Raw genomic sequence first — 23,446 nt, forward strand, 5'->3', positions numbered from 1 at the left:
ATGGCCAAATTTGGGACCATGATAATGCAGTCATTTAGGGTTAGTTTAGGAGTTGGATTTTGGAGGGGAATTAAGGGAAAGGGAAAGCTTAAGAATCATCTCATAAGTGTATTTCATGACTCTCAAGCCTTCCCTTTCCCTTATTTCCCCTTCAAAATACAACTCCCAAACTAACTATCGGAAACAATTACTATTTCACTTAATTGTCCACATAGGATTTGTAACCCAATTTTAACCTCTGTTATAGTGGACCATTGAAAGTTGACTTACATTACATTTCTTACAAGATTAATTTAGAATCTTAATTAAGTAATGGCCAAATTTGGGAGCATGACAGTGGCAGTTACTCAGAGAAATGACGTGAAAATACCCCAAAGGATGAAAAAATAAGTTATTTATACACCAATAATGCATTGTTCTAAAATGTTGCTAGATATGAAAATTTTGGATGGAGAACTAGCAATTTATCCGTGCATTTGCACGGGACGATATTTTTTGCCATATGATTAAGAATACATATTGTTAAAACCATACATGTTACAAATGCATTCATATTGTTAAAAATTATTAATTATATATAAAATCATACAGTCAGACCATACGGTTTAACTGTTTAAATCGGATAAACTTAATATGGGTCATCTACTGGGTTAACATGATATAGTTAGTAGTATCCTATTAATCAAAAAAATCATCAATAAATTTATAATTTCATTATTATTTGATTCTAAAATAAGATTAGTATAAAAATAAATATTATTTAACTCTAAAATAACTACAAACAATATGTTAGGATTCATATTATTATTATTATTTTAATATTGCTATAGTAACATTATATTTTAATATTGCATAGGTAATCATATTCCTTTTATTTTTAAATAAATCACATATCATGAAGGCTTGAGAGATTGACACATGTTATGAGGGAGTTCTTGAGAGATTGACACATGTCATGAAGGGACCCTTAGTTTTGATGAGAGATTGACACATGTCATGATGGCTTGAGAGATTGACACAACATTATATTTTAATATTGCATAGGTGATCATATTCCTTTTATTTTTAAATAAATCACATGTCATGAGTTCTTGAGAGATTGACACATGTCATGAAGGGACCTTAGTTTTGATGAGAGGTTGACACATGTCATAATGGTTTGAGAGATTGACATGTCATAAGAGAGTTTTTTTTATTATATAGGTAATAGATATCTATCTTCAACGGTGTCTCATTATTGTCTAAAGTCAATTACATATTGACACGTGAGTAAAAGAATATTTTAAAAAACAAAAAGTAATAAAAAATAACAATCTAATTAATATAGGAGAGAGAATGAGACCCCGTTCGAAAGGAGTGAGACTCCTCTCCATTAATGGAGAGACAATTGCTATGTAAAAGTAAAGAAAATACAACACACATTGACATTTATATCCCTTTTATTTAAAATGATATTACACTTTTACCCTTAAAATACAAAGAAAAAAGACATTTATCTCTCCATTACTTGAGATGAGTCACACTCGTTCTAAACATATATAATCTTTGTGTGAAAAGTTTAATTCGATTCCTTATTGGGAAGGACACCTGATAGGCTGTTATAAAAAAAACAAGTTATTTATGTGTTGAGAGAAACACCACGTTTTGTCAACTTGCACTCTTCTTTCTTTCTTTCTCGCTCTCCTGCCTCAAGGGAACAAAAGAATTCATTTTATTGATTACTACAATCAAAGTTATCACTCCCTTTGATTCATTAATTAACTCTTTCTCTCTTTGTCAAGATAGCATGGTACTCTCATCTCATGTTATTGAAAATGGTCATAGCGAGATTCCACTTGATTCTGGACATGCCCGTCTTAACCAACTTGGTTACAAACAAGAACTCAAACGTGATCTTTCGTAAAGTTCTATCCTTTCTATCTTGCTTTCTCTCTTTTATGATTCATTGGAGTTAGTGCTATAAATTATGTTTTTTTTGTTTGTTTGACTTTTTGGTTTTTGGTTCATTAATTCCTTTTGCAGGGTGCTGTCAAATTTTGCATTTTCATTTTCAATTATATCAGTTCTCACTGGTATTACTACTCTTTACAATACTGGGTTGAACTATGGTGGACCTGTGTCAATAATATATGGGTGGCTTATAGTTTGTGTTTTCACCATGATTGTTGCACTCTCAATGGCTGAGATTTGTTCATCTTATCCAACTTCTGGTGGTCTATATTATTGGAGTGCCAAACTTGCTGGACCTGGTTGGGCACCCTTTGCATCCTGGATTACTGGCTGGTAATGTTATTATGTACCAATTCCTTCTTTCCTTTGGTAGACAAAATCACAAGACAAAACATAGCTTTGTATTATGTTTGGTTTATTTTATAAATATAACAAAACTGGAAACTAGAATATTTTGGTTGTACCAAACACTACAAGTCTATTAAGTTCATAACCTATAATGTACTGTCATTTGAAGATCTATGATCCATCAATTGCAGTCTAATCATATTTCACAAGATACACGGTTGTGATTACTTTCCTGTAGTTATTTATGTGATGTGGTTTTTCTTTTCTTGTAGGTTCAATATTGTTGGCCAGGTACTCTTGAGAAGCCAACTATATTGTAGAATCTAGAATTCCAAAATCCTTCACCTTTTACTGCAAGCTCAAAATTGTGTGGGATTTGAAGCTCTAACCTTTAATTCCTGTTAATTTGTTAATTTGCAGTGGGCAGTGACAACAAGTGTAGATTATTCACTTGCACAACTGGTGCAAGTTATCATTCTCCTCAGTACTGGTGGAAAGAATGGGGGTGGATATAAGGCATCTAAATATGTAGTTATTGCTTTACACGGTGGAATTTTGGTTATACATGGTATAATGAACAGTCTCCCTATCTCATTGTTATCGTTCTTAGGACAATTGGCTGCTATATGGAATTTTTTAGGTATGAAGAGATTTCTTATTTGATTTTTTCTTCAAAGTTGTGTTCTGAACTTGAAAGCCTTGTTGGACCTCTAATTAGATGGAAAAAATTTCAGGTGTTTTTGTGCTTATGATTCTAATTCCATCTGTTACACCTGAAAGGGCTAGTGCTAAATTTGTTTTCACTCATTTCAACACTGACAATGGGGCTGGAATCACTAGTAGACCCTATATATTTCTCATAGGACTTTTAATGAGTCAGTACACCCTAACTGGGTATGATGCTTCAGCACATATGGTAAATTTCTCCACTTTTTTGCTTCATTTTCACTGAATTTGTTGCCTTGAAAAGCTTTTAGAAATTTCCTTGTCCAATAAACTGATAACCTCTTTTGCATGATCTCTTTAGACTTTAGAGCGATTCTCAAGAAGAAATAGAATAATGAATTGTTGATTTTGTGAGTTCTTGTTACCACCTTAAACATTTTTTGGCATGTTTTCTACTAGCAGGGGATCTTGAATTCAGGACATGCAAGTTACTTGAGGCCCAGTTTTTACTCTTTCTCTTAGATCACAAACATAAGCATCACACACAACTTCTGTTAATAACCTCAATATAAGTATTAATTAGGAGTTTTACCAAGTTGCTCTTGCTTTTCTAGTTTGTAAATTTTGTGTTGTTCATTTCTATTGTTGAAGTTGCTAAATGATTTGTATGGAGACTTCTTGTTCACGATTAAATTGTATTTTCAGACAGAGGAAACCAAGGATGCTGATAAAAATGGACCAAAAGGAATTATCAGCGCCGTTGGGATATCAATAATTGTTGGATTGGGTTACATGCTAGGCATTAGCTTTGCAGTTACTGACATCCCTTATCTTTTGAGTGAAGATAATGATGCTGGTGGGTATGCAATTGCCGAAATATTTTATTTGGCATTCAAGAGAAGATATGGCCATGGACTTGGGGGTATTGTTTGCTTGGTAATTGTTGCTGTTGCCATATTTTTCTGTGGCATGAGTTCGATTACCAGCAATTCAAGGTAAACTAATTGCACCTGCTTTTAGTGTTTTTATCGATGAGAAGAAGTTTTTCTCAGGACATAATGACTTGGTCTTTATGCAGGATGGCTTATGCTTTCTCCAGAGATGGGGCCATGCCATTATCATCATTGTGGCATAAAGTTAACAAGCAGGAGGTCCCCATAAACGCAGTTTGGCTTTCAGTTTTTATATCATTTTGCATGGCCCTAACGGTATGTATTTTATATCATAGTTTCATTCTTAAGAAACTACAAAAAAGTTTTCTATAATTTGCTGGCAAGCTTGTTCTTATTATGGATTTATGGCTATGTATGGCAAAACTAGCTTATTACCATGATATTGTAGTTTATAGCTTTGAAGTTTGCTAAAAGTTAGATTGTTGCTGAAAACTTATAGTTGTGTAGCTCTCTCATTCAATCATAGTTGTTAGACAAATTAGTTGCGAGTTGAAATTTGGTAAATAACTTAAAAGAGCACATAGTATTATGTTGATGCAACTTGCCATTTGATGAAAAATTTAACAGCATTATTGACTGATCCTGTTATCAACACAAAGCTACTTTTCTGACTTTCAAAAGTTACATGTCAAATAGCTTTACATAAACTATAGGCTTGTGCTACCAAATATGTTCTTAGTCGTGATACAGGGTTTTAAAGATTTTTTACAATACATGCATTATGAAGTACCTGAAGATGTTTGAGTCTCGAAATAAGTCCAATAAACTATATTACAATTCATACATGAATATGGTTGGTTGAACGGGTATAACTATACCACTATAAATGCATCAAAATCAAACTTTCTTATTAGTTTATTCCTGCCAAATCTCTAAAAATTCTTACTTTATTGCAGTCTCTTGGAAGCATAGTAGCATTTGATGCCATGGTGTCCATAGCAACAATAGGCCTCTACATTGCTTATGCTTTACCTATCTTCTTTAGGGTGACCTTGGCGCGAAAGCGTTTTGTTCGAGGACCATTCAACTTGGGTGGTTATGGTATCATTGTTGGGTGGATTGCAGTTCTTTGGGTTGTGACTATTTCTGTGCTCTTTTCATTGCCTGTTTCCTACCCAATAACTATTCAGACTCTTAACTACACCCCTGTTGCAGTTGGTATTTTGCTTATTGTTGTAGTTTTATACTGGCTAGTAAGTGGTAGGTTTTGGTTTAAAGGCCCTGTTACCAATATACAGAACTGAAGTTTGTGTAGATGGTTTATTGAGTTGAGTACACATTCAATATGACACTTTTATAAAGCCATTTTTTGGAATCTGTTTTTGTTAAGGATAGAGCACAATGCGGAAGCACATGATTGAATCAATTGAGAACAAAAGAGAAGCAAGTAAAGGATAAAGAAAATAACACATAAGATTTAACGTGGAAAAATCCCTCAGTGTGAGAGGAAAAAAACCATGGGTGATCAAGAGCAAAATTCCACTATGTAAAAAAGAAGAGTACAAGAAATCCTCTTATAACGATGATGACAAATGACAATATTTTTCCTCACAAATACTCTCTCAAATGGAACAAGAATTCTCACCAAGAATGCACTCACAATATATGTGTCAATGAAATAGATGTTGTGTGTTGTGAAGATGATTTTGAAGCTCTCTATATGTGTCCTTTTATAGGCAAGCAAAGTCTTGGTATCTTGGATATGAAGCATTGGATGCTTGGAAACAAAGCCATAAAAGTGACATAAAATGCCCTTAAAGAGAGCCATAAAATTGTCATAAAATTCTTTTAAGGCATAGTAATGAGAGGCATCTAACAATCTCCACCTTGGCTCGAATTTGATAAGTTGCTCATCGCCAAATAATGCCCCGAAGGGCACTCAAGTGCTGTAGAGACCAACCAAGTCCAAGCAAAGTTGGAACTTGGTATTCGGAAGTGGCTTGGTAAGTATATCTGCTGGATTCTCTGATGTGTGAATCTTTTCCACCATAATTTCACCAATAGCAACAATATCTCGGATAAAGTGACGTTTTATATCAATGTGTTTGGTCTTGTCATGATAACGATTATTCCTGGTCAAATGAATAGCACTTTGACTATCACAAAACACTGTAAGAACACCCTGTATTAGACCAAGTTCATTTACCAAACCTCGGAGCCAAATAGCCTCCTTCACACCCTCCGTTGCTGAAATATATTCTGCTTCAGTCGTAGACAATGCAGCAATGGACTGAAGAAAAGCTTTCCAGCTAATAGCACTATTACAGAGAGTAAAGATGTAACCAGAAAGAGACCTCCTTCTGTCAATATCACCACCATAATCCGAATCAACATAACCTACAACGTCATCAGTTGTAGCCTTGTTTCTGTCAAATACCAAGCCAATACCAGAAGTACCTTTTAGATACCGAAAAATCCATTTTACAGCACTCCAATGATCCTTTCCAGGATTATGCATATATCGACTTACCATGCTAACAGCATATGCTAAATCAGGTCTAGTGCACACCATAGCATACATAAGACTACCAACTGCACTAGCATAAGGAATATGTGACATACGCTCCATCTCTTCCTCTGTATGTGGGCAAAGATCTAAAGATAACTTGAAATGTGCAGCAAGTGGAGTAGAAACAAGTTTACAATTATTCATATTAAACTTTTTAAGCACTCTTTCAATATATTTCTCTTGGGATAAAAACAATTTACCAGCTTGACGATCCCTGTGAATCTCCATACCAAGAATTTTCTTGGCTGCACCTAATTCTTTCATCTCAAACTCATTATTGAGTTGAATTTTCAATTTCCGGATCAAAGACTTGTCACGTGAAGCAATTAGCATATCATCAACATACAGTAACAAGTATATGAATGATTCATTTGGAAATTTCTGGAAATAAATACAGTCATCAAATTGACTCCTGCAATAACCTTGCCCAATCATAAAAGAATCAAACCTCATGTACCATTGTCTGGGAGCTTGCTTAAGGCCATATAATGATTTCTTCAATCGACAGACAAGATGCTCCTTATCAGGAACAATAAATCCTTCAGGTTGTTCCATGTAAATTTCTTCTTCCAGCTCTCCATGTAGAAAAGCTGTCTTTACATCAAGTTGCTCCAACTCCAAATCAAATAAAGCAACAAAAGCAAGCAAAACACGAATAGAAGTATGACGAACAACAGGTGAGAATATCTCATTAAAGTCAATACCTTCCTTTTGATTAAAACCTTTAACAACTAGTCGTGCTTTGCATCTTGGATCTTCAACCCCGGGAATACCGTCTTTCTTCTTATAGATCCATTTACATCGTAATGGTCGTTTGCCTTCGGGAAGCTCTGTCAAAGCCCAAGTACCATTCTTATGAAGACTTTCAATCTCTTCATTCATAGCCACTAGCCACTGTGACGAATCAACACAAGAAACAGCTTCTGTATAGCTGGCAGGTTCAACATCATCATTTACCTCTTGTGCAACTGACATTGCATAAGCAATTAAATTATCACCATCAGTGTATCTAGCTGGCCTTTTAATTAGTCTTCTGGTTCTGTCTCGAGCAATACAATAATCATCTTCTTGCTGATGAATAGGAGAAGTTGTACTGTCATCACAATCAACATAATGATCATCAATGCTAGATTGATTTGTAGAGGAAGATGGAACATCAACATTAGGAACTGTAGGTTTCACTATCAACTCCACCTTCTCGCTAGTACCCTGCAGATTACCTGTACTAGTAGAAGAAGACACAATAGATTGTTTTCCAGAAGATAAAAATGCATCCTCATTAAAAGTCACATCTCTGCTAAGAATTAATTTCCGTGACTTTGCATCAGAATACCATAAGCGATATCCTTTAGACTCAGATGCATAACCAAGAAATATGCACTCAACAGCTCTTGGAGCTAATTTACCATCATTAACATGTGCATAAGCAGGACATCCAAAGATTCTTAAGTTAGAATAATCAACAGGATTACCTGACCAAATTTCTTCTGGGATTTTGAAATCAAGTGCTGAATGTGGAGAACGATTAACCAGGTAACAAGCAGTAGATGCTGCTTCAGCCCAAAATTCACGCCGATGCCATAACCCAGCATTTGAGAGCATACAACGAACTCTCTCAAGTAGAGTCCTGTTCATCCGTTCTGCAACACCATTTTGTTGAGGATTTCTTGGAATAGTTTTGTGTCTAGCAATACCATTTTTTGTGCAGAACTCATTAAAATCACCATTGCAGAACTCTAATCCATTGTCTGTTCTAAGCTTCTTCACTTTCTTCCCTGTCTGGGTTTCAACAAGAGTTTTCCACTTCTTGAAAGTGGAGAAAGTCTCATTTTTATGCTGCAGAAAATAAACCCAAACTTTGCGAGAAAAATCATCAATGATGGTCATCATATAGCGACATCCTCCATGAGAAGGAAATTTAGAAGGCCCCCAAAGGTCAGAATGAATATAATCAAGAATACCTTTGGTACGGTGAGTTGCAGTGGAGAAACTAACCTTTTTCTGTTTCCCAAAAACACAATGTTTACAAAAATCCAATTTACCAATGCCATGTTTACCAAGATGACCTTGTTTGCTTAGAAGGTGCATACCTTTTTCACTCATATGGCCCAGGCGCATGTGCCATAATTTGGTAATGTCATTATCATGCATTGAAGAAGATACAGCTGTTGAACCTGTCACAACAGAACCTTGCAAGACATATAAACTACCAATCCGGTTAGCTTTCAATAATACCATAGCACCTTTCAATACCTTTAGAACTCCACCTTCAGCTGAATACCTACACCCGAGAGACTCTAGGGTGCCAAGAGAAATTAAGTTCCGCTTCAAATCTGGAATATAGCGGACATTAGCCAAGGTTCTGACAACACCGTCATGAGCCTTGATCTGAATAGTACCTATTCCTGCAACTTTGCATTGGGTATCATTGCCCATCAAAACAACACCACTGTCAACATGTTCAAAAGTGGTGAATAAGTCCTTATAAGGACACATATGAAAAGTACATCCAGAATCAAGAATCCATTCTGTTTTACTCCTATTATTATAAGAGACAACAGATAAAAGAATATCACCGTCAGAATTGGCTTCAATATTAGCAGCTTCAGAGGATTGTTGAAATTTTCCCTTATCTTGTTTTTCTTGTTTTTTCTTTAAGATAAAACAATCAGGAATGTCATGCCCCGGTTTCTTGCAATAGCGACAAGTTTTGTTGGATTTGCGACCTCTGGATTTGGATCTGAACTTTTTATAATTGGTACTCCCTTTTTCTTGAGTTCTACCTCGAACACTTAAGCCCTCACCCTTGTCCACAGAATTAACTTCAAGATCAAATTTTTCTTTGGACAATAAATTAGATTTAACATCTTCAAAGGATAAGGTATCATTATTTCCATACAACATGATTTCTTTGAAGTGCTTATAGGTAGAAGGTAAAGAGACAACCAACAAAACAGCTTTGTCTTCATCTTCAATATTAATATCAATATTTTGCATATCCATAATAATAGAATTAAACTCATCAAGATGAGTTTGAATAGGAGTACCTTCAACCATACGAATGGTGTATAACCGTTCTTTGAGACGAAGCTTGTTTGCGAGGCTCTTGGTCATGTATAAAGTTTCTAACTTCAGCCACAAAGCCGCAGCGGTTTCTTCATTGGCAACCTCACGAAGAACCTCCTTCGACAAACAAAGTTGAATTGTTGAAAGCGCCTTTTCATCCAACTCGTCCCATTGATCATCGGTCATGGAAACTGGTTTCTTTGACTTCCCATCTAAAGCTTTCTTTAATCCGCTCTGGATAAGAACGGCCCTCATTTGGACTCGCCAAATAGAAAAGCTAATTTTGCCATCAAACTTCTCAATGTCAAATTTTGCAGACATTTTGAAATTCTCAATTTAGTAAGAGCTCTGATTCCACTTGTTAAGGTTAGAGCACAATGCGGAAGCACAGGATTGAATCAATTGAGAACAAAAGAGAAGCAAGTAAAGGATAAAGAAAATAACACACAAGATTTAACGTGGAAAAACCCCTCAGTGTGAGAGGAAAAAAACCACGGGCGATCAAGAGCAAAATTCCACTATGTAAAAAAGAAGAGTACAAGAAATCCTCTTATAATGATGAGGACAAATGACAATATTTTTCTCACAAATACTCTCTCAAATGGAACAAGAATTCTCACCAAGAATGCACTCACAATATATGTGTAAATGAAAGAGATGTTGTGTGTTGTGAAGATGATTTTGAAGCTCTCTATATGTGTCCTTTTATAGGCAAGCAAAGTCTTGGTATCTTGGATATGAAGCATTGGATGCTTGGAAACAAAACCATAAAAGTGACATAAAATGCCCTTAAAGAGAGCCATAGAATAGTCATAAATTTTTTTTAAGGATAGTAATGAGAGGCATCTAACAGTTTTGATATCAATGTTAGAGTCCATCAGCTTGAGACTTGAACTAAAGTTGTTAAAAATTGCATGATATGAGCTTAACTTAGACTTGGTGTTATAAAGACAAAAGTGTTATTTCATTATAGTTTAATGGATAAATTTTCTATTCTTTACTTGTATTTTCTATTGTGTTTGCAGCAATTAAGGATCTTTACTTTTGTTATTGTATAAGCTCAATTAATCACTTAAGCAGGCCTAGCTATGTCTGAGAGATTTTGGGTTGACTTCATGAATTTAACCATGCAACTCTTGGAGAATTATTTCAAAGAACAGTACAACATTTGGGATTGGAAGGATGTAATTCATTCATTTTGAGGACAGACTTAAATGTGGAGTGTTCACATCCAAATCATTCAAATGTGTTTTTAACCGTTATTCTAGATATTGACACATAATTGCTAAACATCATATGATACTTAATGACAACTTATATGGAAATATGAAGGTGTCATGCAAATGTGTAATAACTGTTTCGGATAAATTACATCCTTTGTTTTAAGTGCAGTTTAAATGAAAACAAACTTCATGCTGTTTACATTTTCATAATTATATTTGGGCTATGGTGTATAATGGGAATAATGAACCATGGAATAGTCTAAAAAATGCTCAAATAAGGAAATAATATGCCATGTATTGGTATCTCAAAGGACGCTAAATCTTCTAAGACAAGAAACCCAAACTTATGGCTCAAGTAATCATAATATGAAATAAGATACTAAGGTCGAAGATATCAATGTAACATCAATATATCCTTTCTCGGATATAAACTACTTTCTAATCATATTGCTGTTTTTGTGTCCTAAAAGGACTCTTCTGCAGCTGCATTTGTTACCATCTTCAAATCAGCTCATGAGAACAAGGAAATGAATCATCTTAGCCAGTACTGTCAATGAAGCATGGATCATCCACCTATAATTTAACCATTTGAGTCAACTATGTCGTTCTCGCTTTCGATATTCATTAGGAATAGAATAATGTACTACATTCTAAATGTCACTTTTATTTAGACATAATGTGCTACATTCTTTCTAGTAAGGATTATTTCTAACCCCGACCATTTCTCCTTTCATCATCATAGTGGTTTGTTCATGTATGTCCAAATCCATCATAAGCAAAACTCTAAATTGGTCTCAAAACCAAGTAAAATTTATTTTCAGTTGCATATATCATCTGTATAATAGAATGATTCATCCTTTTAATTTTCTTTATTATTTAAAATGCAATTTAAAAAATGAAACCACAGTAATTGAATTTATATTTCTAGCGTCAAATAATAAATAAAAAATGGAACCTTGACGATATGCTTCTAGAATTTGTTGAAGAAATTAATGGAGTTATGAAGAAGAAAACTAACGGGACAAAGATCATAAAAGGAATAAAACCTATATTTGTATTAGATTGGTACACTTTTTATGTTATCAATAATAAACTAGTGTCTTGGGATATCATGAAACCTATATTTCTTATATTATAAATAACTAGTGTTTTAACATACATGTTCAACCTATATATTTTCTATTCAAGAGTTTTTTTATAAATCAATACTTCAATAAAAGTTATATAAACTGAACTTTTTTGAATAACAATATTTATAAATTTTAATATGAGGGGTAATAATAATCTTATTTCTATGAGAGTTAACATCTTCTTTTTATAGGAAGACATTATTGATATTTTATAGGTCAAGAACTAATTTATTTTACATAGTTGTCCCTTCAATGAATGATAATTTTCAATAGTTAAATATTTTCTCAACAATTATTATAAGTGACATATAGAATGATACATCCAAAATTATGTTAAAGAGAATTAAAGAAAATAAGAGAGAAATGTGTAATAATATATGTAAAGCTGGATCCAATGCGTTCTCCCGTAAAAATGCTTGAAACCCATCAAAAGGGTCCCACCATGTTGCCTCAGATACACTTTCGAGGCCTCACGCGCCGCTCTTTGTTCACCCATCTTCAGACATACTTTGCCAAATTTTTTATGCTTTCAATTTGCTTTCATTGAGTATCCAATCATTGAACTTTTTTCTTTTTTTTACTCATAACTATTCGGTAATTATCTTTTCTTACACAATACTCTTTCTTTCTATATATATTTTAATTTTTAAGATTATGCACAAAAAGAGAAAAAGAAGTGCATGCATTCTAGTGTAAGAGATTTTTACATTATTATGATATCATTTATAATCCATATTTAATCATTATTGAATTTTAATATAAGTAATACAAATAAATAATATATAAATTATGTATAAATCATTAACTAAAAGAACTTCATTTAATTCACATTGAAAACTAAATTTAAAATAAAAAAAATATGAGTGAAAAGGAAATTAATAAATAAGAGTATATATAAACTAAAAGCAAATATATGTCACTTATAACAACAACACAATTATTTCTTTCTTTATTCCTGTTTATCAAAATAAAAGATAAATGAAAAAATAAGTGTATTAAAAAGATATGTAAACAGTTTAGATCCCAAAGTGTAAGCAGTATGAGGATAAAAGAACTTCCACATTAATAAATAATGGATAGATCAAAGTGTGTGTATGCATCAAGACTCATAAACTTAATTTGATAGATTTTGGGTTAATATGTGGTTTGAAATCATCATTATGGACGAAAAATATTTTTGGATCCATGGGTGGGAATCCCTTTTGGGCTATAATGTCCAAAGTTATCCTAACACAATTGAGGATAGGTGATGTGTTTGGTTTGACAGAGGTGCAAGCATATGAAGTTGATTGAGTTTTTGTTGACACTATCATATACTCAAAAAAATTTATGCTCAAGAAGTAGTGATCACACTAAAGACTCAAACTTGATAGGTGATTGTTAGGTTGGTAAAAGAAGTTTCACATTAATAATAATTGATAGGCTGAAGTGCAAATAAATGATATAACTAACATATCTAATTTCTTAAGGTTTTTCATACCTAAAATCAAATTTATTAATATAATTATGAATAATTACATACTTTAGTCTTTTTAATTTGTGTATATACTAATTTGATTTCGAAAAGTAAAAAACCAAATTTAACCAATGATCATAAATGTAAGTGAGTTGTTAGCTTCGACACACATTTATACTTTTTTTTAAAGTCATTTTAGATTTTTTTTAATTTTGCACTAATTACATTCATATTTTGAGGGACAAAATAGGTGAGTTGTTAGCTTCAACTCTATCTCATCCCTTCTACTCTAATGATATGACATATTAATGACGTAGTGCTGAAGTAAAAGATGACGTAAAACACTTGCTACTGGATTACTAAGTGGGACACAGGTATGCCCTAGCTAGGTCTCATTCTATGTCATTCTCTGCATAGCCGTAGAGAGAATGAAGAGAAGAAAAACATTGAAATAAATAGAATGAATTTTAGTGTTGTTTGATTGTATAGAAATAAAAAAAAAAAAAATTGGTGTTGGTTCAAATAGTACACGTTTGATTCCCCTTAAGCAAGGTCTTGGGTTCCAAGCTATATCATAAATCAGTGAAAACAGATCATGTCAATTAAATATTCATTATTTATTAAATATTCATTATTTTTTGTTTTTGTTTCAGTATCATTGGTCCGAAAGATGATTTAAAATACAGTTTCGAACAACAGATCCTAATCTCTTTTCTCCTTCTATTTTCTCCTCAATTTGAAGGAGAAATAAATTTTATGGGCCCATTCCATTTTCATTATCATCCTTGAACTCTGAGAGAAAAATTATATTTCTCTCTGTTTTGTTGTTCTTCCTTATCATACAAACACAAATTATCAGATAATTAACTTCTCTGTGGTCAAGATCTTAAGGCAGTGCGTGGCTCTATTCTTCTAATCATGCGAAGAGCATAGGCTTTTATTGGGACGCTCGATAAAGCAAATTAACTACTCTACAAATTATTTTTTAGTTTCAATTAAGTTTTGTAATTTTTATAGTAAGTTCCATAAATTTTTAACATTTAATAAATAAATCATTTTTGTCATCCGCGTTATAACACTGTCAAAAAAGCGTCCATGTAAATTTATTTGTTTGTGACATGTACCTTTGTAACGTTTCACATACATTTAGAATGTTCTTAGGATATTGTTGACGGGAAATGATTTATTTGTTGAACGTTGAGAATTGCTAGACTTATTTAAAAAAACAATTATAGGACTAAGGAATGACAATGAAAATAAATCCATGGGAATCCGTCTAAACTCAACCTGAATCTAACATGTTAAACTCGTTGGGACTGAATTTGAGTTTGAGTTTTACCTAATGTTAAATTTTGAGTTTGGGTTTGATATATGTGGTACCCTACTCTGAACCCACCATTGATTGAAAAGTAAAATAAAATAATATATATTATTACCTAGTTTTGTTAGAGACTCACACGCGGCACAATTAGAACAGATTTGGGAAGAACGTTTTCATACATAAATTAAATAAATAAATATATATTTTGTATGTTGGTGTGATGCCATTGGATATGTTTGTATCCTTTCAATCTGTTTGTTTTAGCATAAGGAAGTTGAATACTTTGAATCTAATTGTTTTAGCACCATGAAGTTGAATATGCAGTAGGTATGCTCACTCAATTTCCTTCATCTCTGATTTGGGAAGAACATTTTCAGACATAAGAAGTGAAGGTTGTTGGGTAATTGGGTTATAAAAGTAGGAAGTTTTTGCCTTATAGCCATAACCCTTTGATTGTATTTTATTTTTTCGGGTTTCCTATCGGGTTCAGCTTCCCCGAAACCCACAAATTCAGGTATAGTATTGTTAATTTTAACCCCCCTCAATTTGGGTTTGGGTTCGGATTTTAGATTTCGAGGTTGAGTAAGCATAAAACCGATCCCGATTCGCCATGTTGTCATTCCTAATACCTAGTTGTAACCAAAAAATAACTTAGAAGTGTGGATGTAATAGTTCTATTGTAGTTTTTATTAGCAATATGATCTTTCATGTGTTAATTCTCATATCGTTGGTTATTTAGTATTTTTTATTAAAAAATTAATTATTTTATCGAAGGGCTTACAAAATCCTAAAATTATCATAAATGTTTTTTAACAGGAAGACAGCCATAGATAGAGAAAAATGGTGATGATAAGATTTTCGTGGTGTGTTAGGGGAAATCGTTTGGGTCCTACAGTTAGAACTTTATATACACTTGTGTAAAACTATGTGGCATTATTCTAGAACAAAGTAGCTTTTTATTTTCAACCAGCTAGAGGGAAAAAATTCAAAAAAAAATGAAAGAAATTGGAAATAGCAAAAAGAAAAGGGAATCTAACCGCTGACTTATTCTTATGCTTTTGTAATTTCTTGCTTTTTTCTCTTTATTATGATGGCCAAATCTGAAGTAAAGTGATTGAGCTGCAAATTTTGTTAGCACAGGTGTGTTCTTTCTCTATCATGCTCAAAAGTGTGTCTCTATGTGTCTCTCATTCTTAGTCTTTATCTTACCAGCAATATAGTAGACAAAGATTTTGATGTCCATTATCTTTCTTATAACCCAAAAAACCTAGAGCCCCAACTTCATTTTCACAATGTTTGGCTTTTCTCATTTATTTCACTTTTGAGGTTCTCACTATCCAAGTTTACTATTTCGATATTCAGAATATGATATTAAGAAGATGTTGTACTTACATTAATTCTATTCTTCTATATAATATATAATTATCGCCATATGAACTTATATTGATGTACCGTGCAAGTGTATATATGTTTCATATCTAGAATATACAGAAAATATTACCTTTTCTCACCCCACCCATCATGGGACTTTTGTTTCTTGCTAGAGGACAAACATTATAATCATTAACCTTTTTGAATCTTATCGATCATCACACAATAATTGGGAAAGTATGTGTATAAATTAGCTACGTCAATTTTATGGGGTTTGATTTTCATTTTGCTTGTAAAAAACGAAAGGGTATATATTATTTTCAAAGATGCAATTAATTAACTAGTAAATAAACACCATCGATTGAACATGATTGGAACCTTTATGAAAAGAAATAAAATCTTTGACTTCAATCGATGTTTTTGTTAAGAAAGGAAAGGAAGAATGCATGAGTGCGTAGTAGAATTTGCAAGTGTTGATCTTTTTATCTTTTTCTTCCCATTTATAGTGACTACTCAAAAATTTCAAATGCGCATGCTATTATGGTATATGATAGCCTAGTCCAAAATGTTGACATTCATTGTGTAGTCCACACTGGAAATCAAGTTATGGATGTTGGCTGGACTTGGAAAATTATATTGTTCAGTAAATACTATGACTAAAATTTTGTTTGATTTTACCAACAAGCTACAACAAGATTACTAAATAGTTTGGTTTATTTAGCATGACATTAAATGTTTGTTTTGTGTCACTATATGAGAAAAACTTTGTCGAGAGCGAAAAAGAACATCTCAATTAATTTCTATGTTTAGAAATAGATTAATATCTGTTAAACTTGATGAGCTCTAACAATGAATATGCTTGTTGCAGGACCATTAATGATGACTTAACAAGCATGGATCATGATCAGCATGGCTCGAGTGTGAATCAAAGGGAAATTGGCTCGGTTGAGATTATAGCAATGTGCCATGAACCAGATGAAATAAGGAATATGCTTGATCAAGATAGGATGCACCAATTGGCTTTGTCTCGGTCCTGAAGCTTGCATCAGGTGGTGTGCCAGTCTCGGTCAGGAAGCTTGCATCAGATGTGCATGGGCAATGAGCACTAGTTGGGTCTGTCTCGGTCAGGACAGGCCATGGCGCATCAGTTAGCACTGTCTCGGTCAGGACAAGCCATGGCGCAACAGTTGGCTCTGTCTCGGCCAGGACAGGCCATGGCGCACCAGTTGACTAGGACAGGCCATGGTGCATCAAATCAGCTATGGCAATATTTACTCAAGTCAGATTCATCATCACAATGAATCAAATAGATACAAAGTCTCTTGGATCAACTATAGGATTTCACATCTCCATAAATTGAAGACTTATGATGTGTCTCTTTATGATTATTTAAGAGGCCAACAGTTTCTTGTAATACAAGCTATCTCTCTTAGCTTTGTAATAGGATCAATGATTCTGTTTTTCTGTTTTTAGATAGATGGTTAGTTGTGAGTTTTGTTTGTTAGGTTTGTTATTTCCAAGGATATATATATTGATCCTTGCTTTGTAATTCAAGCTAAGCTTTTTCATAATCAATAAGAAAAGTTCATTGAGTTCATTTTTATCCTTGCATCAATTCGTTTCTTCCTTTTTTGAACCAAGAAAAGTCTTTGATCTTTATTAATGGAGTGTACATTTTCAAGAATATCATAGCACTAGGAAGAATAGTACTTTGTGCATCTAACAAATTAAAAAGTTTCTTATTTGTCATGTGAATGTTTATTGAACTATTCAAATAAACACATGATCTTTTAAGCCTTAATTAAGGATGAGGTCGAGAAATTAAAGGACATGAAAAAAGTAGTTTCTTCTCAAATTAGCCATAGTTTGTGTAATTTTGATAATTGTAGTGTTGAGAGATCTTCATCTATGAGATATACCATTCTTCCATGGGCTAAGTGAAAGAAGCATAGAAGTGGGCTTGACACCACATCTTAACTCAAAACCTTAAGGTATTAGATCTATGGATACATCCACTTATATAGTTTTTAACTCATCAATTTTTGCTCAATGTAGGACTTATTCATTCACACTTGGAATACCCAACACTTGGAACTTAATAAGGCGTTGAATTATGTTAAAACTCGGATTTCACTTAGTACACTTCAAACATTGAAATCTTAAACGTGCATGGTAATAGTAGTAAAAGTATGATGTAAAGCATTGCAGCTAGAAATGCAAAAATTGCATTGAATAGTTGCTTTTTACTAAATAGCAACCATGTTACTTTTGGCATTTTTTTGGTTTTAAAGAAGAGTTTTGTTAGTATACTATTTATTATTTACATGTATTAGCATGTTTAAGAGGTAATAACTACTAAGACACGTGAATGGTGATTGAAGAAATAATAATGTAAACAACTTTCTCTTTAAAAATACAAAAAATTGTGTTAAAAGTTTGTTTAAATAGCAAAATAATGCTTTTCAGGTTTCATAGGAGACTGGTATATTTAAAATGTTGAAAATGATTATTAGTTTAAAGAATTTAATATCTCTATATTGTTAGTATAAAATTTTATAAAAATTCAATATATTATTCATCATTCATTTATATTACTTTAATTTAAGAATAAATAACAATAAAAAATAAATAATATATAATACAATAGTAGTATAAAAAATTGTTACATTATGATTCCTATATACATTTCTTTTCTATTATTTAAGTTTTGTCATATGTTTCCATTCTTAGGTTGGTGTTGATTACTCAATCATGTGCGTCAATTTTGGAGGCACTAACTTGTGGGGTTAACTGCACCTTGGGCCAATAATCCGCCCCCATATCCATTCACTCCAATCTAGATTAATGCCCCACTACACACTACAATATATCATCTTTCCCAATCACCAACCCTTAATAATAAGGTAATAAATCCCAAAAGTTGCCCATAAAAGCTTCCTTCTTTGTTGAGCAGCGTAGTGAAAAAATTACTCTTAACACCACCAAACACAAATTTTCTATCCACGTTCACATACACAGACAAAGAAACCCCATCAAATTATATTTTATGTTTTCTTCTCATTTCCTCCATGAAAAATGAATACTATGAAAATTCCAAGAGCATTGGAAACCGAGTTAGTGGAGGTTTTTGCATTCCCCACAAACATGCCCTTAGCCACATTAGACCAAGAATTTCAACTCCACTTTTTTCCATCACATGCATATTATAAATCATACAAAAAAATTAATAATGTAGAACCAAAAGCTAAAATCTCGCCTTTATATACGACCCATCATGTCACCCCTTGTCCCTATACTCACTCACACTCTCTTTCAATTCTTTCTTTTAAGGCCTCGGCATATAGCTATAGCTATAGCTTGTGGCCGTTTTCATTTTCTTAAGCTTTTGTTAGCTTTATTATTACTCATTCATAGCCTTTCCTTGCATCCACAAACATGAATTCTAAATGGGTATCTTTGAAAGTTCAGTCAACCACCATGGTGGATGATGCTCGCTCCGTCGCAGACCGTGGCGGTGTAGGGTTGAAGGGTTCTTCTATAAAGAAGAACCAAAGATGAATATGATGAAAGAACCGACATAACAAAGGCTTTGCAATTACACTCTCCGAGTTTCTAGCACATTATTATCATATATAAGGTGCAGAATTCTGAGAGTGTGATCATTGCATTGCGGGGAATTGAGGGTAGCGGTCCGAATTACCTTTAACTTTAGGTCCTGATTTCTTGGTTTTGAATTATGTTGTCTTTTTTACGTATTTGTCATTATTTTCTCTTCTTTTTTTTATTTCAATTATGTTATGACCTATGGTGATGGAAACATGGGATGTAAGAGATGCATACGAGGTTGCTGTGGTTAGTGGTTATGGTGTGTTTGGTCAAATGGGCATCATGGGAGTTTTGTCTTAAACTTGGAGGGTTAATTTAGGGACTCAATGCAGCTGGCATGCATCACTTACACTCATCAATGTATTATGCTTTGTTATGAATTTGGTATAAAGAAAATGTGACTTTGGTTTTCTAAGTTTTCTTCTATGCATTGTGTCACTTTTCAGCTTTTTATTTATCTTCCTTTGATAGGAGATGCAAAGTAGACAATGATAAGTTACCAAACGGCATAAAGAAAAATAATAAAGAATGAGAGAGAGGAAAAGTAATTCTAAAAGCAGACAATGATGCCTTTGATGAAAGAAAGTTGTGCAATTTGGACTTTAAGATCTCTTAATTTCAATCTTGTTAGTTCAAACAATTGATAAATGGATATTCTAGCATGAATTGGATAGCAAGAAATGAACATTGAATACGTGATAAGAGTAGCTATTCTCTACTAGTGACAGAGACATATTTTTTTTTATTTTAACCGACCATGAATACATAATTTTCCTTTCAGGCAAGTGTTGCTATCAATATACATGGATCTTGATGTAAGAGACATATATTTTAAGTTAGAATTGGAGCATCAAAATGAGGAATGTGATTCTTTCCATTTCTAGAATGTAAGGAGAAAATGATATTTTAAGTTTTCATATTTTGTAATTCAAAAATAAATAAATATCCAGAACCTTAAAATATTTTAGTGTCACATTTCAATATCTCTAATCCTTACTAGACTCTTCAGTACCGTAAAGAAGTTCATCTTCAGTTAAGGGTGGATACAAATTGATGAAGGGTCAACATCCATGCCACCAGATAATCTGTCCTCCATAGCACTCTGGAATTGAATGTAATTTCTAGTGCTGCCATGATCTACAACCTCATCAGCAATATCACCCACTGCATGTCCTGCAGCTTTGCTTTCATCCTCACCGTCAAAACCATCATGACATAAAAAATTTGCCCCTATGCTCAGATTTTGTCTAGTTAGACTCAGGTCTCAGTTTAAAAAACATAGTATGAAAAATACATATTATTTTCAAAAAATGCTACCATTTGATTATGAACGGCTTAGATTTATGCTCCAGGGATACTAAGATTTGACATCAGACTGCAAGGGGCACAAAAAATACTTGGTGATGGTATCATTTAAAAATATGCAAACCAGAAAAGCAAAAATACTTGAACAACAATGTTGTCCCACCAGCTTTTTCTCTATAGATTCTGATTTCACAATTCTGTTAGAGAGTATCCACTCTTTAGTCTTTACCTTAGGGAATGAGGAACTAAGGTTAAGAAAGTTGCAATAGGCATTTGAAAGTCATTGTGGTCAGTTTTCAACATTTTCACCTATTTGAACATAAGAATAGAAGGGCATTAAGCAGGGTTCATTTGGATGAATCAAATCCTACTATGCATTACTACTTCCTTGGCAATTCTGGCTTATAATTCCAAGCTTCCAGCTTTTGCTCTCAGACAGACTTTCTCATAAATACATGACATAGAGTTTCAGCTTAGTTCTAATTTTCTTACACTGACCATATTCAACAATGACTACACACAATTGATAGGCAACTTGCATCAACTCAATGACTTAACATCAACTAGGGTGCTAAGTAGTTCAATGCTCCTCTCTCAGCACTAATTGCCACAAAATCAGTTCTTTTTGGGTAAGTTTTGTATAGCCAAAGTTTGATACCTTTGCTACTAATGTTTGGTCATGCAGGCCATTCTTGGCATTGATATTAAGATGAAGCATACCTGAACCGCATAAATGTTTGTTTACGAGTTAAGTTTTAGAGATGGAAAAAATGCAAAATCAAAGCTTTACAGTCATCTCAGAAGTATGTTTCATAACTCATAAGTCTTTCCCCTTCCATAACCCTCCGACAATCACAGCGCAAACAAACACTAAGATGCAGCGACTGTGTACTAAACTTAATGCACTAATGCAGTACTAACTGCAGAAAATCAGCAGAAAATCACGGTCCTGTGGAAGAATGTGAGATTTTCAAGATTGGTCTCTCAGCTAGGAGTGAGAAAGACCCAGTCCGACCTGTAAACTCGTCTCAACCGATCATTTAGGGATGCGTTTGACACGTGTCCAAATAAATAAAAAATGTTACACCCTTAAAGTTATTTATTAAGAATAGTTGAATAAGTATCTATAATACTCATTATGTTCAGCCTACATGATTCAAATACATACAAGTTCGCACAACTATTCAATGCATTTATTACCTGATCCTTATTCCTTACCATTTTTTCATTGTTTAATTCCCTTACCTTTTTGCGTGCGTACTTTGTGTGAACTTCAATTTAAGTTTTATTTTTCAGTTAATAGTTAGTTATTGAATTCATTTTTGTGTGAACTTTTCAACATTGATATTGTTGTCATTTTAATTCTCATGTGTTTTTTATCATTTACAACAAAAAAACTTTAGCTTATGTTGACACTTGACAGTTTAAATTTTCTAAAATTTTCAACTTCTTCTATAATTTTCAGTCACTTGATTGTGATAATTTTTAATTTGAAGGATGCAATTTACAATTTGTAATTTATACAATGATGTATGTGAGACGGGTTTTAGTTGAGTTTATATAGAGATTGTGATAATTTTGATTGTGCTTAAAATTTCGAGAAAAAAATTTACTTTTGTCATTTTGTCTTTTTCCAACCCGAATTCGTCTATATCTTGGTCTGTCTTATTTTGGACTCGTCTCTCACGCGTCTCATCCTAATTAGGAATTTTAAAGTTCAAAATTTGATCTGATCAATATTTAGGGACGAGTAAGTGACATGCTTAACCCGTCTCAACCGTCGTCTCAAGCTGACCCCTGCCTCCAGGATTGATCTCAAACAGAACAAGCTGCCATGCACCTTAATGGCATGTCATTGTGATAATGTCATTTTAAGCGCGCCTGTTTTTTTGCAACAAAAAAAGAAGGTATTGGAACTTTTAATTTGGAGCTGCTTGCTTTCCTTGAAGTCAAGTATTCATGTTGATATAAACAAATATCACCAATGGAAGACTGATATAATAGAATAACAACATAACCTTTTTCTCAGTAAGTGAGGATTGGTAAATGGATTAAATGATGCTTTTATAGTGTAATATCAAGCATTTGTAAGACATATAAATCTAAAAAAATAAACAAGTGCTCTACGGGATTCAGATACTTTCTTTTAGTGATAATTTGTTCTTCTTTCCTGCTCCAAATTGAAGTCGGTTCCCGCTGCACCTGCTCATCAAGTTTGAGTAGATGTTAACATATCTATGTAAATTTGGCAGTATGCAATTAATTTGGGCATTTTATATAATTTTTTGCACTTCATGTACTACAACTACACGTCTATACTATTGTACAGTCCTAAGACTAAGAATGGGTAAATACTTGTACATCAGATAAGACATTCACAGAATTAGAAAACTTTTTCATGCCTCCTTACATCTCTCTGCTTCACTCTTTATTGCATTATAAATAATAATTGAGGGGATAAAAATCAATTTAACACAATTAGTTTATCAGAATAGCGACAATTGTTGTTATAGTAAGGATCACCTCTATTAATAAAGAGACA

At 33.2% G+C, this 23,446-nt stretch overlaps 1 protein-coding gene and 1 long non-coding RNA gene across 2 annotated transcripts; both read left to right on the plus strand.

Moving 5' to 3' along the window:
- LOC109353860 (amino-acid permease BAT1-like) lies at positions 1-5,208 on the plus strand. Its single transcript, XM_019596221.1, has 9 exons — positions 1-108; positions 1,595-1,899; positions 2,023-2,283; positions 2,571-2,589; positions 2,719-2,938; positions 3,033-3,214; positions 3,670-3,959; positions 4,043-4,172; positions 4,814-5,208. Exons 1-9 carry the CDS (start codon positions 1-3, stop codon positions 5,159-5,161), a joined length of 1,863 nt encoding a protein of 620 aa, XP_019451766.1. The 3' UTR covers positions 5,162-5,208.
- LOC109353719 lies at positions 18,961-20,025 on the plus strand. Its single transcript, XR_002108482.1, has 2 exons — positions 18,961-19,842; positions 19,908-20,025. It is a non-coding gene; the product is annotated as an uncharacterized LOC109353719 (long non-coding RNA).

The sequence above is a fragment of the Lupinus angustifolius genome, chromosome LG08 (genome assembly GCF_001865875.1).
Source record: "Lupinus angustifolius cultivar Tanjil chromosome LG08, LupAngTanjil_v1.0, whole genome shotgun sequence".
In the NCBI taxonomy this organism is placed as follows: Eukaryota; Viridiplantae; Streptophyta; class Magnoliopsida; order Fabales; family Fabaceae; genus Lupinus; species Lupinus angustifolius.

Excerpts from the sequence above, each read along its gene's own strand:
- LOC109353860 (XM_019596221.1), top strand. The coding sequence starts at position 1 with ATGGCCAAATTTGGGACCATGATAATGCAGTCATTTAGGGTTAGTTTA. Across the intron at positions 109-1,594 it reads TTAAGAATCATCTCATAAGT|GCTGTTATAAAAAAAACAAG; the intron begins GTATTTCATGAC and ends GACACCTGATAG. Across the intron at positions 2,939-3,032 it reads TGCTATATGGAATTTTTTAG|GTGTTTTTGTGCTTATGATT; the intron begins GTATGAAGAGAT and ends AAAAAATTTCAG.